The sequence below is a fragment of the Amia ocellicauda genome, chromosome 18, assembly GCF_036373705.1.
Source record: "Amia ocellicauda isolate fAmiCal2 chromosome 18, fAmiCal2.hap1, whole genome shotgun sequence".
NCBI lineage: Eukaryota > Metazoa > Chordata > Actinopteri > Amiiformes > Amiidae > Amia > Amia ocellicauda.
In genome coordinates this window covers 6,780,064-6,802,878 of record NC_089867.1, presented here as the reverse complement: position 1 = coordinate 6,802,878, position 22,815 = coordinate 6,780,064, and the positions used below count along the sequence as shown (strand labels likewise).

General features: G+C 38.2%; 1 protein-coding gene across 1 annotated transcript in view; it reads right to left on the bottom strand.

Annotated features, from left to right (window-relative positions):
* The window catches only part of cdkal1 (CDK5 regulatory subunit associated protein 1-like 1), a 399,108-nt gene that overhangs the window by 67,602 nt on the left and 308,691 nt on the right, over positions 1 to 22,815 (bottom strand). The window contains exon 12 of the mRNA XM_066690832.1: positions 21,146 to 21,208. Coding sequence (XP_066546929.1) covers positions 21,146 to 21,208 — 63 coding nt within the window. The remainder of the gene's footprint in view (positions 1 to 21,145; positions 21,209 to 22,815) is intronic.

The window sequence follows — 22,815 nt, the reverse complement described above, 5'->3', positions numbered from 1 at the left end:
GTTGAAACTAGTCACCTTCTCTGAAGATGACCAGATATGCCAAAATAACGCTTTATGTCCATTATGAGCTTCCATGTTGTCTACCCAAGAGCCACACCTGCACCTACATTTTTCTCTCATACAGTTCGTGACCTAATGCAAGGAACTGGCTCTAGCAGTAACCGATCACCTGATCCCGCAAAATAACACTTACGTTGGCTATCTGCTACATGCTTGAATCTATGGATTTGAATCTACTGCACTTTTTGCTTAATTTACACAACAAATGCAAACATACCTATACACACGTTCTGGCTCTCTCTATACACACACATTGGTTTCACTTTTCAATTTTTCAAGCACACAAAGATCAATGACTTTTTTATAGATGTTGGCATTCATCACAGTTTTGTCTGCTAATGACACTTGGCACAATACTGTGAATTGTGATGGGGGAAATAAAACATTACAGTTATGCTTCAGCATGCATATTAAATTTGGGTCAGTTCAGATCTGTGATTTAAGTTCCTGTTAGAATGCCAGCATTAAGTTAAATAACCGATAGGTCATTCATTTTGAAGACCGATTGAGCAGCTTCCACATGGTTAACTCTTTCATGCCTGGATACCTTTTCCAAGCCAGCACATTATCTGTCGGGACTGTTTAGATACTCAGGTGCTGATTTGGGTGTCAGCAGGAGCATGAAAGAAAGTTAGTGAGGTATTATCTGTATTATTGCACTTTGTATTGCTCTTGTGTTTTGTAAGTCACCCTAGACAAGGGCATCTGCTAATAAATAAATAATAATAATAATATTAATAACAATAATTACCTGTAAACAATATGCATACAGACATCTTGCGTTTGCTGAACAATGCATTTGCAACCCGGTGTAATTGAAGCAGTAAGGAAATGGGAATTGAACTTTGTGTGCGAGTCCGTAGGAAGACATAAACCTCTCCCTGCCACTATTAGATTCCCCTGCCTGGATCACCTGAGGCTGTGCTCACTTTCAATAATTTGTTCTCAGATAAGGGCAGTCCCAGCGAGCGCATACGGATTCTGAACAATTTAAGTTTTTTCCTCTTTCTTTCTTTCCTTTCTTTCTTTTTTTTCCCCGCAAATAATAAAGCTAAGTGCTACAATAATAATAATAATAAAAAGTCATTTATGCGTAAAAGCAGTCTGAATTAATCTTTCGGCTTGGCTCTATAATTATATCTATTCTCCCCAGAAAAGAATGTACACAAACATAATTGAATATGCACAATTGAAATAAATAAATGGATAAATATAATCATTCTCTTGTATTTGTTTCTGATGTGTGGGAAAGACCGGCTTAGAGCCAGCATTACATGTGGATGTCTAAAGTTGTTCTAGTTAAGTTAAATTCAGATGAATTAAGCTCCTAGGATGCAAATAGTGATCGTGCCAATCATATGCAGCACAACCAAATCAGCAGGGATAGAGCTTAGATCAGAATTAAAATCAAAACAAAAGCCAAATATGGAGTCCTGCCATTGAAACCTATAAATATGCTGCCACGGTTGGACACGGACACGGACACGGCATTGCTTTGAGAAGGACATGCCAGCTTTTAGTAGCAAGTAAACTAATGAAAACCCAGATACTTTGGAGAGGTTTCCTTTTTGAAACGTTTGGGATTGTAAATGTAGACCTTTTAGACATTTAGACTGGATTAAGGCCTTTCAAACACTGGGGAAGGCACTATGTCTCTACATGCTTATAGCGATCCATACAGACCCATATCCCTTACATATACACAGTTGAAAGTAAGCACCGGTGCATTCAGTTTGTGAATGTGCCCTTTAGTTACACCTGAGTAATCACAACTCGTCTTTTAACAGTTAAACCAGGCAATTAAAGCAGCAGTGGAAACAAACTGATCAATTTAACCATCGCTCTGGTGAGCTCCAAAATGCCACAGCCAGGCCTTTGAGGAAGTCAGTTAGGGGAGGCTATACTTTCCAGACATATCTGCATAATGGCATCGGTGACAGGCTTCAATGGCAGTGTTCAATTAGCTCGGTGTTGCTGCAGCTGCACACACAATGTTCAATTGCCTACCTCCTCGCAGAGCTTTTCAAGAGAGCAGGCCACCTACAATCCCAGCCTATTGAGACAGCCAGCCAAAATCAAGCAGCCAGGCAGGTTAGAACAATGTGCAACCCAAATGTACACAAAACAGTCTCAGATCACGGAGGGATGTTTAATCAGCGTGCCTTTAATCAGCAGAGTGGAAGCTTTCTCAAAAAGAGGTAATTTAAGTAAATTTACTCTGTGTTTAACTTCCCCTTTTTCTTCCTTCAGAAGGGATATGTAAATCTCGGCCTTTTAAGTCATCTATGAATCAAAACATATACCGTCAATGCGTATGAAAAGGTAAAAGATAAAATAAAGCCATCTGCAGTCCGTCTCTCTATACTGTTTCACGGGTACACACATTGTGGTTACCTATAGCAGGATCTCTCTGGTGGACTGATATGGAAAGTACGTTTTTACATACTTACAATATACAAAAATGTGGTTAATGTATCAAGTACTTCAACTTGAGCCTGATTCTTTAAACCAAATCATCACATTCCAGGAATAATATAGTACTTAACTATAAAATCAAATTCTACTATATAGAACAGAAGGTTAATTGCAATAGAGAAATTAGACGGGGAATTAAACGCATAAAAAGCCAAGCTATAGATGAGCAAATGGGTTTAAAATGACATGAAAGTTATTTAGCAACAAAAAATTAAATAAATAATAAAAATGGCTGGATGCGAATTGGTTGATATTGTGGAGTATAAATCTGCTTTATTTTTGGGGAAAAACAGCAGCGGGTGTATTTCAAAATAAATTTGAATTTAGACATAGCATACTATCTTAGTGTGTGTGGGGGGGACAAAACAATTAACTATCTGTAAAGTATTAGAATACTATTTAACCAGCTCTGTGAAACATGGGTTTTAAGAGTGAAAGTAAAGTAATGCAAACAGCACCGGACCAATGACACAGAAAAACCCATGAAGCAGAAAATAAGTGAATAACTGTGAAGACAGCCTTGAAACGTAATTTATCTTCTGACAGCTTCTTTTTGGGAATGTAAACTTTTGGGCATAAAGCCATTCCAACAAGAGCACTTTTTTTTTTTTTTTAATAATGTTCGTTAGGCTGATTTTTCTCCGATTGAGTGTTTCAGATTATAGGAGAATGTTTCTGTAATGAACAGCTGTGAACCCGTCAGCGTAAGATCTCTCCCTCTGTTGAGTCACTGAATTCCAGGGGTATTGTAATAAATGAGCAACTTCAAATGATTACTAAGGCTTGTTAGATGTCTGTTCAGAAACCAAATGTGGAGAGAATCTGGCATCAGCCATCCAGAAAGGCTTTGTCACAAGCTTTTGGCCCCATTATGCAAACAGAAACCTGAAAGCCTGCCACCAAGCCTTCACTTCAGTGTGTATTTCTGGGCACTCCCTGCCATGTGTTTCATAATAACTTGGTTCAGAGCCAGTAACATTAAAATCTGTCCCGAGTTACAAGGCGATTTCTGGATTTGTGTGTAAAAACTGTTGAATTACCTGAAATATCTAGGTTAAGCCATTGAAGAATAAAGACCGTGTCCATATATCCATTTGAGTTTATGGCATAAATGACTGGCGATATTTGTCAGATTTAAATTAAATCACCAACCAACAGGATTGAAAGCTTCAGAAACTGACTATTAAGAGAGTAAAATTAAGTTTACTGTAGGTTTACCATAAAGATTTATTCCACAAGATAAGAGTAATAACCATCTACATGTAAGTGGGATTTTAAGTTTGCAGATCTTATTCCGAATAATGATGACTTGGCATTTGAATTCTAAAATCATGAGCGTTCTGATTAGACTTAGGTATATATTTGTTATTTTTAATGGGGCTTGTAGTTTAAAGTTTAAAATAGTGGGGTCTATGATGCCACCATAGTTTGGCATCATTTGTTTGTGCTGCTTCAGATTGGTTTAGACACTTCACATTTTTTCAGCAAGAGATGTTGCAGTTTTAAGTAGAGGATATCACTTTGTGTCTGGACTACAACTTGAACCTTCGACAAAACAGATCTCCATACTGCCAAGGGTAAAGTATATCCACATATTCAGTTAACAGCAATTGCAATGTAAAAGTGAGGAAGTCAAATATAGAGTTTTGAGAAACATTAAAGGTTCAATTTAGATCACTGATTCTTTTGTACAGTTAGTTAAGTAACCTGTACTGAATTCTTATATAAAAACTGTCATGCCTACTTGTTCAAGTCCTTTTATATCTGTTTGTTTCCCCCTAATGCAAAGTATATGAGCAAAATCTTACTTCAGTCTTTATCAGCACCGCCTACAGTAAAAACTGCAGAGAACACACTTACCAACCTAGGTTTCTCCCAATCATTGCCACATGTAGAGTTTCTGACCCCAACATGCACAAGCAGGAGCCAATACCACTGCATGTAAACTGAGCCAATGGCAACCGATGGCCACCACCAAGAACTAATTAAACATACTGATTAATTAAGAGAACTTTGGTCACTTTAATGACAATCATAAAGAAACTGAAAAATGAAATGTCCTAAGGAGAGAAAGCTACCTGAACACTGCTCAGAAACCTAATGTCCCATATCCTGGTTCAAACCCCAGTACCATTTAGCCAATGTAAGAATGTCCTTTGCTACGCCTACCACTTTATTTCCTAAATGATAAGCCCAAAGCAGCATCTGCCAATCGTGCACAGTTACTGGAAACCCCTGACCAATTGAAAACAGTAACGCTTGTATCTGAACAAGCCATTTCCAGGCTACAAGGCACAATCTGTCTGAGTGCAGACTTTAAGCAGATAAATAACATTCATAATTATTAAGTTTTCCACTCGATAAACCCTACTGTGTGGCCCCATTGGCATAAGGACATCTATTCTAATCTTCCCAATAAAGCCTCAGCCTGGAGAATATGCAGTGTCTAGCAGTTCAGTAGATGTATCTTATCTGCAGGGGCTTCTTCTCTGGTGTATGCCAGGTTGAAGTGTATGAACCAGGCCCCTGGTCCTAAACACACCATTGTGGGGGCTGTTCAATGGTCTTTTCAGTTTGATTGATGGGCCTTGTTCTACACCATCTGGCTATGGATAGATCACATTAATCATATCCCGAACTAAGAAAGAAGGTGTGGGCTGAGCTGTTTAATATGCATCTGTACACAGCTTTGCCCAACCCCTCCGCAAACCCCATGGAGAATGTGACAGTCGCGAGGGGAGGGGCCACATTCGATCAGCGCTAATGCAAATGGCGCCGCGTGTCAAGAGTAGTTGTCTTGCACACAGTGGGTAAATTTGGGGCAATTATGTTTTTCAGTTGCTTTTTCCGTCGCGGTACTGTTAAATAAGGTTTAAATGGGGAGACTGTTGTGCTGAATAATAAATCGCGCCTACTTGCCAGGCAGAATATTTAGGTTAGACAATGCATGCACAGACTACTGATTGCAGAAATTGTGAAAGAGGAAAAAAAAAAAAAAAAAAAGCTGAGAAAAAAGCATTAAAATTTAAAATTCATAATGGAAGAAGGCCTCTTCTTAGCAGAATGTTTGTAATTATTCTTCACTGTGTGTAGTAGGAGAGTGTAATTACTTCATTCAGCGCGCAGGATATTAGCATAGCTGAGAGAGCAATTTATTTGTAACTGCAGTTGACATGTCTGTGTATTATTGCAGAGATGAGTTATTTCTGCTGCATCTGGCTTCTAGACCCCATCTAGCAGCGCCCAAGGCTTGAGCGTTTCTATAATGTGATAATTTGCTTCTTAATGCCATCTTTTTCTATTCCTTTTCATTCACTAGCACAAGGTGTTATATATTTAAAAATAAAATAAAAAAAGGTTTAGCCTTAAAAAAAAAAACAAATTGTCCCAAAATGCATGCACCTCGTTCTTATATCAGGGAGGAATCAATCATTTAAAAAGGAAAAAAAAAAAAAAGAATGACAACTGCTGAGTATTGTGTGATTTTCCACACAAGTTCTCACAGCGCTTTAGGGAGCTGGGGTTTACAGTGTTTGAAATTCACTAATTAAGGGCATTATTTTTCTATGTTACTGCTGAATTCCTAAACTTCTTGATATAATGCTCGACATAGAAATGTGTTGTCTATTTTTGACATTCCTGTGGTTAGTACAGTTCATAGTTAAATAATTGTCTGCATACCATTAAAAATACAATGCCTTAATAGGTTATAAAACCATTATACTATTAATTCGTTTTTCTTGTCCCATTTTCTTCCTTCTGGGCAACTTTTAAAATGTTCTCTCCAGTTTCATTGACTTTAGACGTGTACGTTAGAGCATGTATACAGTTATAATAGAGTTCTTTAAAAAACAAAAAAGTCTAACATCAGTGGTTTTGCTTCCAAATCCTGTCATCCAACAATATGTTACATCAATAAAATAACAGGAAAATGCTTGTGCTCTGGGTTTAAGTGTTTTTATGTTATTATGAAATGATACAAACTAACTACATCAGTAATTTCCACAAATAACTAATATTTTATCACAACTGTAGTATCAGTATAAATATGAGAAATAGAACCATCAACACTCTTCTCTTGGTAAAAAGTAAAAATGCAACAATATGATTTTACATAACAGGCAAAGACAGATGATATAAACTACTGGCCTCTGGAAAAGCAAAAGATAAAAGTGAATGTTTATAATCACTTCTATTATGTTGCTGTGTAGCAGTCCCAAGGAATATGGAGGCTGCTTCTGGCCACAATCACAAATCAGATATAGTCACACAAAGAGTGTCAGATCAAACACTGTTTACAACCTAATCTCATGTTGCTTTTTATGAGACACCAAAGACTTTCATTTCTCAAAACTTTTGTCTAGAGTAAGAAAGGCTGCAGGAAAGAGGTACTAGACATATGTTATAAATACCTCAAACAAAACAAGGCACAAAAACAACAATTCATTGTTACACATAAATCACCTAAAGGGTTAAAATGAAGTCTAAGTAAAAACAATGTTGTTAGCCATGTGACATACAAAATACAGTACTGTATATGACTCAACTTTAAAAACAAACTGAGTAATTGCCTCAGTAACAGTAAGCATTATTGTTAAAATACATGCAATCCTCTGAAAAGGTCATTCTTGTGTTAATAGTCATATAGAAAAATCTTTGATAGAATGTTTTACAACAAAACTATGGCATTAACATTTTCAAAATACAAATAATAACTCAGCAAGACATTTTTCACACAGAACGGACAATCACTGTTTTGCCCTCTCGTGCAGTGTAAACAAAATATTTTTTTGGCCGCTGAAAAGCACTGATGTGAAAGCAAGAAAACCTGCCAGCAGAACTCAGTTTCTGATCCTGTATTTTGTATTTTTAAAAAGAGAGAGAGCTCCTTTTCTGGCACACTAAAATAAATAATCCAAATTTCAAGTAGAGAGGGGGGAAAATCTTCAGCAACAAGAATGCATATCTGTGTGCTGACTAAAATACCTCCAACAAAAGGCAGAAGAAAAAGAAAACCTTGTGTAATTAAATCTGACACTGGAGCTTTTTATTCCCGGTATAAACTTTATAGATTGCCAGAGCCTTATAAAAGGGGAATAAAAAAAAGAAGATTTAAAAGGTGTTAATGATTTTGGAAACAGTTCTGGGGAGTGAAAAAGGTTTCATATTCAGAAGCTTGATCCCCCCCCACCTCTCTTTTGCTCCTTGGAAGAAAAAAAAAAACTGTAAATGTTTAAACAATCCCTGTTAGTTTTGTCCATTTGTTAGAGCTCCAGCTTTCACATCTCGGAGGGCTTCATTATATGGTTCTATAGCTGGAGATAATCTGTGCGGTAAAAAGATGCGTCACTTGCTATGAATTACAAATTACCCAGCGCGGTTTTTACGATCGCCATGGTGTTTATTCTGCCTAATGTTTCACCAAGGAGCAGTGAGGAAATCCCTGTTTGATGCTGCTGCTTCTTTTACTCAATGCCCTTAATATATGCCAGGCTCTCTTTGTGTATAACCTGGTTTGGCACTGTGTTGGCCATCTGCACAGAAGCATTCAGAGTCACTCAGCACGGGTGACTGGAATGGACTCTAACCGTGGCATAAGGACAGCTGGATGCCGCTAAATTTGCCAAGCTGAGGAACCTGCCTCTCTCTCCAAGCAGGGCAGGAGCAGATGAGCAGGCACTGACGACCCAATCCGCCCCGCTCTGCAGCAAACTGAAGACAATACTCTGGCTTTGAACTTCAAACAGGGAAGTGTGCAAATAGACAGAATGTCAAGAATGAGGGTACCCAATCAGCTTGCATCTAAAATCTTAATATGTATAAAGATGGAATAACCAAGAGAGATAGAAAAAGATAAATTAATGGATCAGAGAGCACACAAAAATATGTGACATCATTGAAAGAGTGAAAATGTTAAATTTTCCAGACTCATTGCAAGAATAGATCAAAGACTGACAGTATTGAAAGGATTCTTAGGGATGGAAAAAGACCCAGAAGACAACCACTTAAATGATGGGATGATTAAATAATAAACTTTGCAGACATGACATGGAAAAGAGAAGCTGTACATTGAAGCAAGTGGAAACAACTTGGGGAGGCCTTCATCCAGCAGTGGATTAATACAGGTTGATGGTGCTCATATATGTGTGTGTGTGTATATATATATATATATAAACACACACACACACACACACACACACACACACACCGATCAGCCACCTGATCAGCCATATGACCACCTGCCTAATATTGTGTAGGCCCCCCTTTTGCCGCCAAAACAGCCCTGACCCGTCGAGGCATGGACTCCACTAGACCTCTGAAGGTGTGCTGTGGTATCTGGCACCAAGACGTTAGCAGCAGATCCTTTAAGTCCTGTAAGTTGCGAGGTGGGGCCTCCATGGATCGGACTTGTTTGTCCAGCACATCCCACAGATGCTCGATTGGATTGAGATCTGGGGAATTTAGAGGCCAAGTCAACACCCTGAACTCGTGATTCATCAGACCAGGTCACCTTCCTCCATTGCTCCGTGGTCCAGTTCTGATGATCACGTGCCAATTGAAGGCGCTTTCGGCAGTGGACAGGGGTCAACATGGGCACCCTGACTGGTCTGTGGCTGCGCAGCCCCATACGCAACAAACTGCGATGCACTGTGTGTTCTGACACCTTTCTATCAGAACCAGCATTCACTTTTTCAGCAATTTGAGCCACAGTAGCTCGTCTGTTGGATCGGACCACACGGGCCAGCCTTCACTCCCCACGTGCATCAATGAGCCCTTGGCCGCCCATGCCCTGTCGCTGGTTCACCACTTTTCCTTCCTCGGACCACTTTTGATAGGTACTGCCCACAGCAGACCAGGAACACCCCACAAGAGCTGCAGTTTTGGAGATGCTCTGACGCAGTTGTCTAGCCATCACAATTTGGCCCTTGTCAAAGTCGCTCAGATCCTTACGCTTGCCCATTTTTCCAGCTCCTAACACATCAACTTTGAGGACAAAATGTTCACTTGCTGCCTAATATATCCCACCCACTGACAGGTTCCATGATAACGAGATTATCAGCGTTATTCACTTCACCTGTCAGTGCTCATTATGTTATGGCTGATCGGTGTGTGTATGTATGTATGTATATATATATATATATATATATATACACACACACACACACACACACACACACACAGTACTGAGCAAAGGTTTTAGGCAGGTGTGAAAAAATGCTGTAAAGTAAGAATGCTTTAAAAAATAGACATGTTAATAGATTATATTTATCAATGAACTAAATGCAAAGTGAGTGAACAGAAGAAAAATCTAATTAATATTTGGTGTGACCACCCTTTGCCTTCAAAACAGCATCAATTCTTCTAGATACAATTGCACAAAGTCAGGGATTTTGTAGGCATATAGTCAGGTGTATGATTAAACAATTATACCAGACAGGTGCTAATGATCATCAATTCAATATGTAGCTTGAAACACTATCATTAACTGAAACAGAAACAGCTGTGTAGGAGAAATAAAACTGGGGGAGGAACAGCCAAACTCAGCTAACAAGGTGAGGTTGCTGAAGACAGTTTACTGTCAAAAGACATACACCATGGCAAGACTGAGCACAGCAACAAGTCAGTTATACTGCATCAGCAAGGTCTCTCCCAGGCAGACATTTCAAGGCAGACAGGGGTTTCCAGATGTGCCGTCCAAGCTATTTTGAAGAAGCACAAAGAAATGGGCAACGTTGAGGACCGTAGACACAGTGGTCGGCCAAGGAAACTTACTGCAGCAGATGAAAGACGCATCATGCTTACTTCCCTTCACAATTGGAAGATGTCCAGCAGTGACATCAGCTCAGAATTGGCAGAAAACAGTGGGACCCTGGTACACCCACCTACTGTCCGGAGAAGTCTGGTCAGAAGTGGCCTTCATGGAAGACTTGCGGCCAAAAAGTCATACCTCCGACATGGCAACAAGGCCAAGTGACCCAACTATTCACACAAACACAGAAACTGAGGTGCAGAAAAATGGCAGCAGGTGCTCTGGACTGATGAGTCAGAATGTGAAATATCTGGCTGTAGCAGAAGGCAGTTTGTTCGCTGAAGGGCTGGAAAGCGGTACACGAATGAGTGTCTGCAGGCAACAGTGAAGCATGGTGGAGGTTCCTTGCATGTTTGGGGCTGCATTTCTGCAAATGGAGTTGGGGATTTGGTCAGAATGAATGGTCTCCTCAATGCTGAGAAGTACAGGCAGATACTTATCCATCATGCAATACCATCAGGGAGGCATCTGATTGGCCCCAAATTTATTCTGCAGCATGACAACGACCCCAATCATGTAGCGAAAGTCATTAAGAACTATCTTCAGTGTAAAGAAAACAAGGAGTCCTGGATGTGATGGTATGGGCCCCACAGAGCCCTGATCTCAACATCATCGAGTCTGTCTGGGATTACATGAAGAGAGAGAAGCAACTGAGGCTGCCTAAATCCACAGAAGAACTGTGGTTAGTTCTCCAAGATGTTTGGGCCGACCTACCTGCCGAGTTCCTTCAAAAACTGTGTGCAAGTGTACCTAGAAGAATTGATGCTGTTTTGAAGGCAAAGGGTGGTCACACCAAATATGGATTTGATGTAGATTTTTCTTCTGTTCACTCACTTTGCATTTAGTTCATTGATAAATATAATCTATTAACATGTCTATTTTTGAAAGCATTCTTACTTTACAGCATTTTTTCACATCTACCCAAAAGTTTTAGTTAGGTGTGAAAAATGTTTTATATATACAGTGAGGGAAAAAAGTATTTGATCCCCTGCTGATTTTGTACGTTTGCCCACTGACAAAGAAATGATCAGTCTATAATTTTATATAATTTATCGCATTTCAAAAAAGTTATAAATTGATTTGCATGTTAATGAGGGAAATAAGTATTTGATCCCCTATCAATCAGCAAGATTTCTGGCTCCCAGGTGTCTTTTATACAGGTAACGAGCTGAGATTAGGAGCACTCTCTTAAAGGGACTGCTCCTAATCTCAGCTCGTTACCTGTATAAAAGACACCTGTCCACAGAAGCAATCAATCAATCAGATTCCAAACTCTCCACCATGGCCAAGACCAAAGAGCTGTCCAAGGATGTCAGGGACAAGATTGTAGACCTACACAAGGCTGGAATGGGCTACAAGACCATCGCCAAGCAGCTTGGTGAGAAGGTGACAACAGTTGGTGCGATTATTCGCAAATGGAAGAAACACAAAATAACTGTCAGTCTCTCTCGGTCTGGGGCTCCATGCAAGATCTCACCTTGTAGAGTTTCAATGATCATGAGAACGGTGAGGAATCAGCCCAGAACTACACGGGAGGATCTTGTTAATGATCTCAAGGCAGCTGGGACCATAGTCACCAAGAAAACAATTGGTAACACACTACGCCGTGAAGGACTGAAATCCTGCAGCGCCCGCAAGGTCCCCCTGCTCAAGAAAGCACATGTACAGGCCCGTCTGAAGTTTGCCAATGAACATCTGAATGATTCAGAGGAGAACTGGGTGAAAGTGTTGTGGTCAGATGAGACCAAAATCAAGCTCTTTGGCATCAACTCAACTCGCTGTGTTTGGAGGAGGAGGAATGACCCCAAGAACACCATCCCCACCGTCAAACATGGAGGTGGAAACATTATGCTTTGGGGGTGTTTTTCTGCTAAAGGACAGGACAACTGCACCGCATCAAATGGACGAAGGATGGGGCCATGTACAGTCAAATCTTGGGTGAGAACCTCCTTCCCTCAGCCAGGGCATTGAAAATGGGTCGTGGATGGGTATTTCAGCATGACAATGACCCAAAACACACAGCCAAGGCAACAAAGGAGTGTCTCAAGAAGAAGCACATTAAGGTCCTGGAGTGGCCTAGCCAGTCTCCAGACCTTAATCCCATAGAAAATCTGTGGAGGGAGCTGAAGGTTCGAGTTACCAAACATCAGCCTCGAAACCTTCATGACTTGGAGAGGATCTGCAAAGAGGAGTGGGACAAAATCCCTCCTGAGATGTGTGCAAACCTGGTGGCCAACTGCAAGAAACGTCTGACCTCTGTGATTGCCAACAAGGTTTTGCCACCAAGCACTAAGTCGAAGGGGTCAAATACTTATTTCCCTCATTAACATGCAAATCAATTTATAACTTTTTTGAAATGCGTTTTTCTGGATTTTTTTGTTGTTATTCTGTCTCTCACTGTTAAAATACACCTACCATTCAAATTATAGACTGATCATTTCTTTGTCAGTGGGCAAACGTACAAAATCAGCAGGGGATCAAATACTTTTTTCCCCCACTGTATATATATATATATATATATATATATATATATATATATATATATATATATATATATATATATATATATATATATATATATATATATATATATAACATTGGCTTCATAAGGCAATTAATCATCACATCTTTGCGGAGTCTCCTTAATCTCAAACTGCAATCACAAACTCCATCTCCAACTGTGTCTAGCAGCTTTTACAGGAGACTACATTGCTATGTTCTGCTAGAAAATACCTATTATAATACATTCAGCTGTGTTTGGTGCAATAATAATACAAAAAAAATCTTGCAAATGTATCTCCGTCACTCTGAGAGATTTCATTTTGATTTAGAGACTGACCAGTGGGTTTTTAATACAGTACAGCAACTGCTTTCTTCTGAGCCAAAGTGAATTAATGGATGCTTATTATCAGCTCTTATGAGAAAAAGATTTCTTGTGCGTAATAATTGGGCAGGACACTAGTATAATCTCCTGTTCAACGGCACAAGACAGCAGGAAGCAATAACAGAAAGAGACACAGCCGCCTCTCAAGCATGGCAAGGAGGTAAGAAAGAATGGACAAACCAATCAGTAAGAATAATTATATTTTTCCCAAATGCAACAGAAAAACACACAAATAATCAAATTTAACAAGGCCCACTGTTAGATATAGGTGTGATTGCAGTCTAGTTGTGCATTGATATATATATATATATATATATATATATATATATATATATAATTTATTTTTCAATTTGTGGTCTGTTTAAATTAAAATGAAAATTTCAAGGCAACTCAAACACGACAGAAGTTGCTCCCTCCCAACCAGAACCGAAAAGCCTGAGAAATGGGACATTGAAAAGGGTCACAAAGCCCCTTTTGTGTTCCAATGGTCTGAGGCAAGGTCTTGCAATAAGCAGGTCTCAAAACACAGCACAAACAGAGTGCACTTCATCGACAATCTTTAAGAGGCAAGAGCAGCCAATTCCAGGGAAAATGTTAACTGCACAGGAGTGGAAATTGTGCTTGGGATCCCGTTAATTAAGTGCTCTCGAACTCTAAATCAATGCCAGTTGAATGCCAACGTGGTACCGTAAGCCAGCCTTTTTGCCTTCCCCAGGGAGGTGCTCATCAATTCAAAAGTTATAAGTATTTGGATAAGCATATCCTATTATTGAATGAGGAGGAGAAGAAAAAAATGAAATCTTGAAACTCCCTGAATTGTGAAAAACAGTATAAAAATGCACAGGTAATCAGACTCATGCTTGGGTGTCTGAATCTCTGGCAGCAGGGTAATCAATTGAAGGCCTGCAGAGTCAGGTGAGGCTTATTAATGGTTGGATGGCTCCTGTTAGCAGCCTGATTAGTTCAGAGCTGATTTAGTAGCTGCCTGATTACTTACAGGCACACTTCAATACCCGCCTCTGGAACGGAACCCTACTGAACACAACCAATAAATTGGCATTGTAATGGCGACCACACATATTTTTATCACCTAGGTGTACAGGAGCCAGTGTCGGTATGTGACTGGACTTACCGTAACAGACAGTTACACAAACCCATCCCCAAACAAACACATTAAAAACAAACCTCTTACATTACAGTGTATTAAAAAAAGCCACAAAAGCAAAAGGGATCAGAAAACTAAGAATGTTACATGCTAAATTAGGCACTCTTTAAACCGAGGGACCAATCCAATCCTGAAGGGCAATTCCTAGTTGTTAAGGTGCCGATAATTAAGACAAATCCTATAAACCCCATTGAATTGCAGCCACCCAGGACCAGACTTGTGTAACCTTGTTCTAAACCTTTACAAATGCATGCTATTTGCCAGTGTTACATACAGGTGTCATCGGGTATAGATACAGGTACATCAAAGAGGGATAACATTTACTTTCATTATAAACCTCTGAATCTTGAAAAGGGATATTAGTTTTGATCTTTTTGTATCTTTTTTTTGTTCCCCCTTTCTCAAACTGAAGAACATCTTTAGACAAATAGCATGATTGCAGGATACAGTTTTTTGTTAGTTGAAAAGCATAAGTAATATAGCCATGGCAATTAAGTGTTAATTCAGTCCTTGTTTACAATAGCAGGTGCTTTAGGTCTAAAAGTATGAGGTAAGTAGGTAATTGTGTCCATGAACAACCTCTGCCAGTGTATGTAATTACCAGAATAAGAGGACCCTAGGGAGTCTGGCCATGAAAGACACTGTACAAATTACAAAGATCTGTAGGCAATCTGGCTTGATTACTCACATGATTTAAAGGTACACAGGTTCCATACATTATCAATACACTGAAGGAATTATATACTGATATTGTTCTTACATGTGTCCCACAGAATACCTGACAGGGCCACCACTGTGTCATTTCCCCTTAACTGCTTCTAAAATTACAATTCACATAGACATTTTATGGGCTTTTCGATAAGGTCAGCTTTTAGAAATTATACTGAAGCCAGACCTTCAAAGATATAATCTGAGGGTGAAGCTTCAGCAGCTAGCTACAATGTCTAGTCTAGACATATAAGATGGTATAATGCAGAATAGGTGTGATGATAACTGAAGCAGGACTTAATAAACGCAAGTCCATTACAGTACGCACTTGTGTTGGTGTATTGTTTTAATTTAAGATTTTTGTCAATATGAGGGCGAAACTGATTGCAGTGAATTAAAAAACAAAAACAAAAAAAACTAAGAATTCATCATACATACAAATATCAAATCATACGTATTGCATGTAATCAAATTATTATTAACAACTCTCTTGCCATCAAACCAGCAGATGTGCTTATTTTGTTACATGATTAAAACAGAGCAATACCAAACACTTGTACAGTTAAACCAATCCATTCTGATGACACTGTCATCAACCTTAATCTTGACTGAAGCATGAAATTTTTCACCCACTGAAACAAAAAAGCGGCTCCAGAAGTCTGATCAATGGGTAGACATGCACTCCATGTACCTTACAGCAGCTACACTGCCCACAAAGAAGTCATGGAGAAGACGTTCTGAAGTCTCTAGTTTGATGGCACACATTCCATCAGAACTGCCATATAGTTCAATAGTCTTTGCTGTGTGGCCCTCGTACCATAATCTTCAGCTCTCTGTTTCAGCCCTCTCTGATATAATACCTAAAATAAGCTAAAAAAGAGATTCCTTTGCATCAATATTGTATTGGTCTAACACAACCAGCTTCCTACAGGAAAAAAAAGTCTTAAGTAGTTTTGAGAGGCGAAATCAAAACCAAGGCTTAAATATATGAATAAAAAGTATATAATAGATGGTATAAAGGTTGTTTATTTTTCATTCTTGAACCACAGGTACAATTAAAGGATATGCCATTCCTGGGAATACAACCAGATACCTTAATTTAACTCCTTTTTCCCCATTCGGATCTAAATTTTTGTGTGGGAGGAACAGTGTCATGTACAGTTCATGCCTGTATTTACAGAATTTCAATTAATTACACAGAATGAAGTAGGATGCAGAACAAAACACGTTGCCAAGGAATAAAAAAGAACTGGGGGATGAGACAATGAAATAGAAATGAATGAATACACTTATTTAAATACCAGAACAACATAATGCAAGCCTACCTAGCGAGTATTGCTTGACCCATGTAAATTTCATTGTACCATTGTGTCTTTATTATGTAGTAACACATAATAAACATGTCCCTAGATATTTAGTAAAATATTCTAATCTGGTGTCCTCAATCTAGAGAAACATAGTTTTTGGATGTTTGGGCAGATGGATTACCAGTTATGTGCATGCAGGAAGGTGTTATCATTTTTCCACAGAAATGTTTCAGGACATAAATCATTACCTGCAATATTCACAGGGGCTACCTTAGGATCATTACATTTTCCCATCATTCCTAGAGTTTAATTGATCATTCCAACAACACTTTAAGACCTGTGCCAATTCCATGTCTTCAAAGTCCTTACCAATCCTTCCCTAGTCAGTTCAATAATTGTATAACTTGAATGAATAAGAGTAGGGCTCCTATTAAAAACAATTAGACTTACTAGTAGAAAAAGGTTATCTCTGTGCTGAAAATGGGGACTAGCTTCAGAGGAGAAGAGCGAAAAGACAAAGACCTCACACTGGGCAAATATTAAAGCTTAAATAGTTCATTATCAAAAAGCATAAGAAATTCAAAGCGAAGTATGAATCAAGACATCTTTAATGGTCTTATTTATTATTCCACATGCCACATTTTAGGCCGCGTTCATCAAATCTTGTGATAATTAAAGGCTCCCTAGTTTTCTACTTAGCAAAGGAGACCTCCCTTAACTCGGTTAGCTCTATTGATATCCTAGTGCGGCGTGCCGAAACGACACATGGGTGTCATTACAGGACTCAAGAGATGTTCTAGAATAAGCCTGCTCTGATTAGAAGCCCTGAGACCAGAGAATTCAGTGGTTAGATTCTGATGCTGCATTTATCATCACAGCTGGACATCATTTTTTAAGCAGTGTTGTCTAATATAATGCAATTTTTATAATTAAAAATGACATTTTTTATATAATGAGGCTTTTGAATTGCACAAAAAAACTCTGACTACATACAATGCAATTGCAAACACTTTTTGGGGGTCTAGCAGTCATAGGATACACATTTATGCTTTCCGGAAGCTGGGGCTCCATTTGTGCTTGGTGAAAACTTTGGGACTCTTCAAGTCAAATGTTTCTGATTTGCAAAACAAGTCAATCAAGTGATTAACCACTGCCCAGTTCATTGAGGGCGAGTTATATAATGGTTGAACATAATTGTTTTACCAGATTTATTTCACTTCCAAATGGGTAGTACAAATTTATGATATTCATATTTGAAGGTTAGAATTAGATTGACAATAAGTCAGAAAGCACCCATATATATATATATATATATATATATATATATATATATATATATATATACACACACACACACACACACACACACAGTGTCCAACTATTTTCACATTTTGCCGTGTCAGTGCCTCAGAGTTTGATGCATTTAAATTATGACTTTTTCCACGTATCTACACACCTTAGCCATTTCAGTGTAGTTTTGGCTGTGTGCTTCAGGCTGTTGTCCTGCTGAAAGGTGTATTTCAGCTTTCCTGCAGAGGACAGCAGGTTTTTCATTGCTATTGTAAAGTTGCCATTGGCCTCTTGGTAGTGATGAGTCTTATTCTTGATCTGTCATCCAGTTTGGAGGGATGGACTGATCTAAGCAGGGTCTTAGTGGTGCCATACACCTTCCACTTCTTAATAATCATCTTGACTGTGCTAAAGGATACTCAAGGCCTTTGATAGATTTGATACCCATCCCCCAATTTGTACCTCAACAACATTCTCCTGGAGTTCTTTTGAAAGCTCTTGGTGCTCATGGTTGAATCTTTAATTTGAAACGCAAGACCCAGAAGAGGGAACCTACAGGAACTGCTGAATTTATTCTGAAATTCATGTGAATCGCTACAATGTAACACAGGTGGAGCCAACTTAACTTTTAGCTATTACAAGAGGGGGAGAACACTGATCAAACCAAGATATTTTTTATTTAAATTTCTACAACTTTGTAGAATATTTTTTTCACTTGGAAGTTGTGTGGTAGGTTGTGTAGATAAACTTGTACTAGGGTTTCATTCCTGGCTATAAACAACAAAAGTGAGTGTAGACTTTCTATATGCACTGCATATATATATATCTCTGACCACTCCAAGTTCAGAAATCAATGTTAAGTTATTTTTATATAAGACAGAGAGAATTAATTGAGTTCTTGTCCATAATGTTTTCTAAAGGTTGACACAAATGCTAACATTTTAAAAATGTTTAAAAAGAGAGAATCAAAAGGAATCAAAAATAATCAATGTTTTGAGATTTATATTCCACTTCAATGAATGTTAAGATAGCCTTTTTCCAAAAAGAAAATCCATTGAAGGGGAGCCAATATTAATACTTTTGATTGAACATGTCTGGCTTTGAAACTTGAAAAGTATTTCGGAAGAAGATAAAAAAAAAAAAAAAACAACCCAGAGCAAAGTCTGAGGGAATCTGGCCTGAGGTGTGAAACAAAGCGGCACAGAACTGAAAGCATTTGTGAGCTCTTTGTTTCACTGTCAACACTTACACTTCAGCCTCTGATATTTAAAATTAGCACAGAAAGATGGAAGAAAAAAAATAAAAGCTTTTGGATTCTGTACAGTATCCCTTCAAGTTTACACTTCAGTACTGAAAAAACATATTCATAAGTATTTGATTTTTTCCACCAGAACTGTAACAGATTACATAAACAGCTTTGGAGGACTTTTCAATAACCTTGTTCAGTCATTGCATAATCTCTGAGAAACAGTCTGGCAGATGAAGGGGGTCTGGAGGAAGCATCCCCAGTGGTAGACCAGCAAGGTTTCTCAGAGATTTAGGCCACCCTGTGTTAGCTCAGCAAACTACTTTCCAAGGCAATCGTTTAATGAACTCTTCTAGTTTTGCACAGGCATAATAATCTTTCTCTGGCTATAATACCTTTTTAAAGAGCTTCATTCCATTTTTTATAGGCAATTCAATTTGCCTTGATTACACTGCAAAGCAGTAATTAGTTCAAAAGGAGTAGGGGGACTATGAAATTGGCGAACAGACCAGATCCGGGACAGCTCACAGGAATGACAATGGATTTTTATAGGATGAAAATGGAACTAGAAATGTTCACCAATGCTGAAATTTTAATGATGTAATTAAAATGAGCTACGGGGGCTTATGATATTTCCTATTCTGAAAGAAATTGGTAGAAGTCTTTTTTTTATGATTATATGTACATTAAAAATAATGTTCATCACAGGGGGAGAAGAAAAAACATATCAGAAAAATATGTACGGAGTCACTTTCACACTTCTTTTCCCTCCTAACCAATGGTATGATATTCATCAAGGAGTAAGATGAAGCAAGCCACGGAGCCAGCTACAGTCCTTGTGTGAATGTATTACCACCAACATTACACAAGATCGAATCCTTTGGTGTAACTGGAGAATATAGGAATGACATTAGCTTTCCAATTTCGAGATTTCATTTAGAAGAATTTACATGATTGTAATTGAAGAATTCATTAAAGCTGAAACTTCCTCAAAAGTCCCTTTTCAAATTAATGTTATGTTTAAGATTTGACAAGGGAGAAAAAGAAGAAAGGAACAAAAAGACTAGGTCCCATAACCCCCTCCAAAAAATATTTTAATTTAAAAAAAAAAGCACTTGACAAGAGAAAAACTGAGACTTTGCTCTTATATTTAAAACAGTGAACCGAACCAAGTCTGACCACCCCATTCTATGGCATGCATTAATTATCAAAGATTAACACATCTGTATTGAAGTGTTTATGACTGAAGCATGAAGCCATAAATGGGTATCATCTGTCAAGTGGCCGGCTGCGGCACACTGCTCCAGCCAGACGCCACGCAGACGGTGAAAGCGCCTTCACACTTTCTGAACTGTGAGACAAGTGTGTGTGATTGTGTGTGAAGTTCTGAACACCACACTTTGTTGTGTCATTGCACTGGAACACACTGTTTCCATGTCCATTACCTTACCTTTCATTCTTATGACAAGCTGGCATGCAAGTTATGTACTTACATTTACATCTCATGCTGATTAAGTTATTTTTCAATAATTGTCAATGAAATTTTATGAATTATGGGGGAAACAAATGGTATTTCCAAGTCTATATGAACTACAATATAATTGAGAGAATTAAAAATACACTCTTAGTAGATTATCTTTTGGACATCAGCTAAACATTCTTTCACACTGTCAATACTATTGGCATTTAACTTTTCTCAGTAAGACTCTTCTATGCAGAGTTTGCAGCTTACCCCATCCTATACTAATTACACTTAGCATGTGCCAAGTATTTCAGCACTAACCATCCTGGCCTCTCACAAGAAAACAATTGCTATTTAATTTACAAAAAGGACCACCTACATGTAGTTTACTGGAAAATCTTGCTGTTACAGTTCAATTCTGTGAAGCTATTTTTAGCCCATCTGCAATTCAATTTAGCTACAAGAAAGGTAAGCTCTTGTCTCTAAATTAAAAGTACACTGATACCTTCAACATATACTGTACCTCTGAAGTGCCTATACTTAATCTTTGACCATGACGACTCATCTTTCGGTGTTAGATGACTGTTCGTGTACATTTCTCAGTGGCCTCATATACATTCAGTTTGAATAAGATGACAAAGTCTTGGAGAAGAGCCCATGCCAAGAAATAAACCAAAAACCAAATATCACTACGTTATTTGACCTTTACAATGCACACAGAAACGAGGGTAGTCATACCTTATGATCGTAGGGGTTATATGAATGGAACAGCTGAGAGAGCTCTTTGGTTCGTTGCTTTTTCTGTGAAAATAATGAAAAACAAAACATTAATTAAGACTTATTGAAAGAGTGTTTATTCATGTAATAACCACAGTAAGAACATTTGATCATCCTTTGACAAATAAAGTAAACCTGGCAGCGTAAAAGCTCATGCTTCTAACAGCAGACTTGTTTAAACTGGCATCTTTACAAGTCAACACACTTTATAATGTAAATCTATTGAAACACGAGTGAACATTTCAATAACTTTGGATTGCTTTCCCAATAAATTATATTAATTAAATACTACTATTAGTACTACTTGACAAAATTGACAAACTATAGTTGATCTAAGATAAAGGTCAAGGATAGATTTCTCCTTTCGTAAGGGAGATCTGAGATTTCACAAATCTTCTGCAAAACATAAAACAAAATGGAAGTAAAAAAAAAAAAAGTGTGCAGATTATTACTACACACCCGTAAGCAAAAAAGACATCAGGGACTCCAAACTTATTTCAGAAAGTGTTATACGTCACCTTTAAATTATGCATTTAATAAAGACACTGAAACTGTTCATTCTTATCAATGTAGCAGGCATGTCCTCATCATTTTAACCATTATCAAGGCATGTGTTAATTCATTAATAACTCAAATGTGATTGGAATTTGTTGATTGAAGGTGATCTATTAATCTGACTGGACGGGGGTTAAGCACAAGGACCAGTGCTGGAGATGACTTCACTAGGGAGTCAAAACCACCCAAAAAACAACCATAAATTCCTATAGATTAAAAGTACGGAATTAATAAGATGGCAATTCAAAGATACGCTAGAGACTGATAAAATAAGTAGATATGTATCCTGTGAAGAACACGGCTCAGCCATCTCGTAGATCAAGGATAATCAAATATCAAGCCTTCCACTCCAAAGCTGTATAGATCTTAGTTACAACCTGTTTCTTATGATAACACTGATTTAATTACAGATTCACTAATTTATCAAACAATTAAATTGTTCATTATACCAAACTCCTTCAACAAAATGGATTAGATGGGTTCTATACACTCCTGAACTGACAAGAATGGTAGAAGAAAACTGATATTACATGTTAGAAGCCAAAAACAAGACTCATACTCATAGTACTGCTAACAATCTCCATCAACCACCTCTGGACTCTAATCCTGTCATAATTACAGCACTATTGTTTAGCTACATCATCACTCACTCCACCATGTTTACATGTTTACCTACTATTTGTTAATGTATAGAAATAAATTACTGAATAGCGGGTTACCTACTCAGACCAGGGCGATGACACCCTCACAGGACACCTCTGATTAACACCAGAAATACAGATGCGTACAGGCAGAATGTAAGGCTGTGTAAAACACACATTGGTCTGCTCCTGTTCACTTTAAGTCTTTATATAATTCAATTCTGTCTTAGTGGGCGAGAATCTTCAAGACCTAGTTCCATCAACCTGCTGAGCAGTAATTTTACATTAGAGAGGAGACAAACGGAGGAGGCCATAAAAAAAAAAAAAGGTTTAAGGCTCAGAACCAAAAATAAAACCAGCAGCAACCTTAAGAGAATACATTTATTTTTCTTCAAATGATATATCGTCATTCTGAAAAATAGGACCAGAAATGTG